Source organism: Nipponia nippon, unplaced genomic scaffold, assembly GCF_047370975.1.
Source record: "Nipponia nippon isolate SJK-2023a ecotype South Korea unplaced genomic scaffold, ASM4737097v1 scaffold_5, whole genome shotgun sequence".
NCBI lineage: Eukaryota > Metazoa > Chordata > Aves > Pelecaniformes > Threskiornithidae > Nipponia > Nipponia nippon.
Genome location: NW_028262369.1, coordinates 764901 through 768994, shown reverse-complemented (window position 1 = coordinate 768994; position 4094 = coordinate 764901). Strand labels below are relative to the sequence as shown.

General features: G+C 61.3%; 1 protein-coding gene across 1 annotated transcript; it reads left to right on the top strand.

The window, feature by feature from the left end:
- Positions 1-321: 321 nt before the first annotated feature.
- On the top strand, positions 322-3632 carry LOC148051973 (noggin-2-like). Its single transcript, XM_087732759.1, has 2 exons — positions 322-1416; positions 3194-3632. The coding sequence occupies exon 1, from the start codon at positions 744-746 to the stop codon at positions 1380-1382; it is 639 nt and encodes a 212-aa protein (XP_087588885.1). The 5' UTR covers positions 322-743; the 3' UTR covers positions 1383-1416; positions 3194-3632.
- The last annotated feature ends 462 nt before the right edge of the window (positions 3633-4094 follow it).

Here is a 4094-nt window from a genome sequence, read left to right as displayed (position 1 = left end):
AGCCGCGCCGGTGCCGGGGACCCCCCCCGCCCCGCCGAGGATGCCCCGGGGGGCCGCGGGCCGCCCCAGCCGCTCGCCATGAGGAGGAGCCCGGCCGGGCCGCGGGCGCTGCCGCCGCCGCCGCCCGCCGCCGCCTGAGCCCCGCGCCCCGGCGGTGGCCGCGCAGGGGCCGCCCGAGCGGGCCGCGGCGCCGTGACCCTCCTCCCCGCCCCCTCGGCCGGCTCGCCCGGCTATAAAGGAGGGTTTTATTCTCGGGCTCCGGTCTCACGCCAAACCCTGTCACACCGTCTAGACAAGCTGTCGTGGGGCTCGGCCCAGCTGTCACCATGGCGATGGAGACGAGTCCGCTGTGAATTTTGGGGGGGGAGCGAGCGAGAGCGGCGGCGGAGGAGGAGGAGGAGGAGGAGGAAGGCTCGGCCGCCACCGTGCCCTGCCCTGCCCCGCCGCCGCCCGCGGGGGAGGCACGGACCCCCCGGCGCTCTCGGCCGCGGCTGGAGCCGGCCCGGCGGGGAGCCCCGGGGAGCCAGCGGCCGCGGGCGCGGAGCGAGCCTCAGATGCGTCTGTCACACAACGCCGGCCGAGCTATTTAAAGTAACGGGCCTCGCCGGACTTTTGTCTCTGCCTATTTATGAGTCCCCCGGAGCTGGCAGGCGCCGCCGGGCAGCGCTAGGAGCCGAGCCCGCCGCGCCAGCCCCGCGGGGAAGCCAGCGCCGAGCCGGGGCCGGCGGGGGCCCGCCCGGAGCATGACGGCGATCCGGGCGCTGCTGCTCTGCTCCTGCCTGGGGCTGCTGCGCCCGGCGGGCGGGCAGCCCTTCCTGCGGCTGCGACCCTCGCCCAGCGACAACCTGCCCGTCAAAGACATCGTGGAGCACCCGGACCCCGAGTACGACCCCAAGGAGCAGGACCTGGACGAGAGGACTCTGAGGAAGAAGCTGGGCAGCCATTTCGACCCCGGCTTCATGGCCGTGGCCGTGCCGGGGCCGGCCAACGCCTCGGGCGCCGAGGCGGCGGCGGGGCGGGGGCGGGCGGCGCTGCCGGCCGAGCTGCGGCGGCTGGAGCTGGGCCCGCCCCAGGGGCCGCGCCTCAAGGTGGGCAAGAAGGCGCGGAGGAAGGTGCTGCAGTGGCTCTGGGCGTACACCTACTGCCCCGTCCTCTACACCTGGAAGGACCTGGGCGTCCGCTTCTGGCCCCGCTACATCAAGGAGGGCAACTGCTTCGCCGAGAAGTCCTGCTCGCTGCCCGAGGGCATGTTCTGCAAGCCCGTCAAGTCGGTCACCAAGACCTTCCTGCGCTGGCACTGCCAGGGCTGGTCCAGCCAGAAGTACTGCACCTGGATCCCCGTCCAGTACCCGCTCATCTCCGAGTGCAAGTGCTCCTGCTAGCCCCCGCGCCGCCGCCTGCCGCCGTTTGGATGAGGTGGTGGGGGTTTTTTTTTGGGGGGGGGGGGGTTGGTTTTTTCTTTTTCCCACCCCCCCCAGCGCGGGGTGGGGGGGAGGAACCGGGTTTTGGTTGGTTTTTTGGGTTTTTCGGGGTTTTTTTTTCGTTGGACTTATTTTAATGTTATTTTATTTGAAAGGGGAATAAGCGAACCCAGGAACTGCAGGGCAGGCCAAAGGCACAGTAAAGCACTACAATCAGATGTCTATTTTTATACGTATATAGCCTTCTAACAAAAGGAAAATAAAAAACTAAAAAAAAAAAAAAAGAAAAAAAAAAAAGAAAAAATTACCAGCCGTGTAAATAGAGAGATTTTAAAGGAAAGGGGGGAAATCGCAGCTGTTTTTTTATTATTATTATAATTATTATTGTTATTATTATTATTTTAAAGACATAGGACCACATTTTAAACCCATCCCCACAGAACCTGAGCATTTCCCTGCTGAAGGGAAGGGCAGAAATTTCCTGTAAAGATGATTTTATCAAAAGGAAAAAGGGGGAGGGGGGGTAAAAAAAAAAAAAAAAAAGAGAAAAGGAAGAACGGCAGCATCCCCGAAGACGGTTGTTTCTCTGTGCTGTATTTTTTTTTTGTCTTCTTCAGACCTTGTCACTGATGTTTGAACTAATTTGCCAAGCTCTCTAGGGTTTTTTTTTTAAGTGTATAACGATTAATTAAGGAGGAAATTTTAAAGAAAAGTACAAATTTATGAAAGAGTGGAATCGTTTTGTTGTGTGGGAATACATATAGTCGTGTAGAGATGTTAAAGGAAATTTTCTGTGTACAGTTTATTTATTTTTAACGTTTGTGTATAGGAAAAAAAGCTAGAGATTATGCCAGAAACTATTGGAAATGTTTACTTGAATATTCCTTTAAAAACATATCAATGTAAATATGAGCTATCACTGATCAAAACATTTTTAGCAATAAACTCTATCTTTGAAGAAAAAAACCCCGTGCGGCCCCCGAGCTCCCTGGGAGACCAGCGGAGACTCCCGTTCTTGCTCGTGATGAGTACAGGGCTTTGGCTGGGCCCCGCTGCTGGAAACGGCGAGACGCCCCCAAGGTCGGTACGGCTCCACCGCTTCGCGCCTCTCCGGGATCCCGCTCTGGCTTGTCTTTGCCTATATAACCTGTTGGGGAGAGAAAAAAGACAGGAGAGAAGTGGCTCGTAACGCATAGAAGAGCTGCGACGTCCCGGAGAGGAGGCGTCATCTGAAGTCCTTGGGAGACTCCTGCTTCGTGTCGCCCATCCCGGGCTCCCGCATGCTCTGCGGCTCTTGGATTCGGCTCTGCCACTGGCAGAGGAAGCGGTCGAGGTTCCCGCCCCGGCCATCAAAGCGCCTGACACAGCTCGGCAGCCCCGACTGTGTCAGAACAAACGTTTTTTCCCGGCTGCCGCCACTAGCGCAGGAGGGAAGGATGGAGCCGAGCCCTGCTGCCGCGATGGAGCCCCGGGGCTGGCATCGCTCCCCCGCGGCGTGGCCGGGTGCGCGCTCGGGTCAGGAGGAAGCGCCGATCCTGCAATGGCGCTGCGTGCCCTCAGCTTTCCGCCCTCGTGCGCCGGGGCCGGCCGGGACCCGCTGCTCTCCCGCCGGAGCTCACGGAGCCATGGCAAGGGAGAGACGGGCCGGCTCCGCACAGGCGGGCTGCCGGCAGCCAGGCCGGCCGGGGAGGAGGCCAGCACTGGTGAGCGGGGGCACTGGCAGTGCAAGCCCGCTCCCGACGGAGATCTGTCTGTCTGTCTGTCTGTCACAGGGCTTGGAGTGGGGCCCTGATGGGCTGCCAGGCCATCCCCCTGCGTGCTCCGCGTGGGCTGCCGGTGCTGGAGGGGAAGGTCTGGCCGTTCCCTCTGGTGTCTGAAACGCGCCCGGCATCCCCGAGGAACAAACTGCTGCCGAAGGCCCTTGCCAGCGAGGAGCCGTGCTCCGCCAAGCCGTCTGCGTCCCCCTCTGGCTCGGCGCACAGCAGAGGAGAGCGGCGTGACGCCGAGCCCGTGGGAAGGCGCCGGGACCCTCCGAGGGGTCTGGCTCGCATCCCTCCATCGTTCTCTGAGGGGACCGCGCTCCGGCGAGCCCCCCTGGAGCAGGCCTGAAGAGCCCGGAGGTTGCGCATGGAAAGAGGCCAAAACAGGGAGAGGGCTTTTCTAACGGGCATGGCGGGGACGAGGCGAGGGGGACAGTGGCGCCCAGCAGCCGACGTCCCCGCAGAGCCCTGCGGCCCTCCGCTCAGCCCCGCGCCAGGAGGCAGGTTGGCCTTGCCGCGCGTTCGTCAGCGAGGGACCGGGGAAGGGGGGGACGCGGAGGGCAGGGTGGAAAAGAGACCTCGGCGAAGGCAATGTGCAAAACATCAGGGGCATTTGGGAGAGGAAGGGGAAAGCTCATTTTCCAAGAGGAACAACATCTGTGGTGTGGGGGCTGAACATCTGTAGGAGGGAGCATGGGGGGAGGGCATTCTGGGAAAATATTTCTGACATAATCCCAACAGTATCTGGTGTGTTGGGATTTGGTTACAAATGGCCCTCTAACGTCTTTGTGCGTTTTGTTCTGCTGGTTCCAGGGGCACACAGAGACCCCTGCTTTGTGCTAACCTGGGAAATAAACCATTCGCTGGGCTCAATGGCTGAGTTCAGTTGCGCGGGGAAGGGGGGGTGGGAACG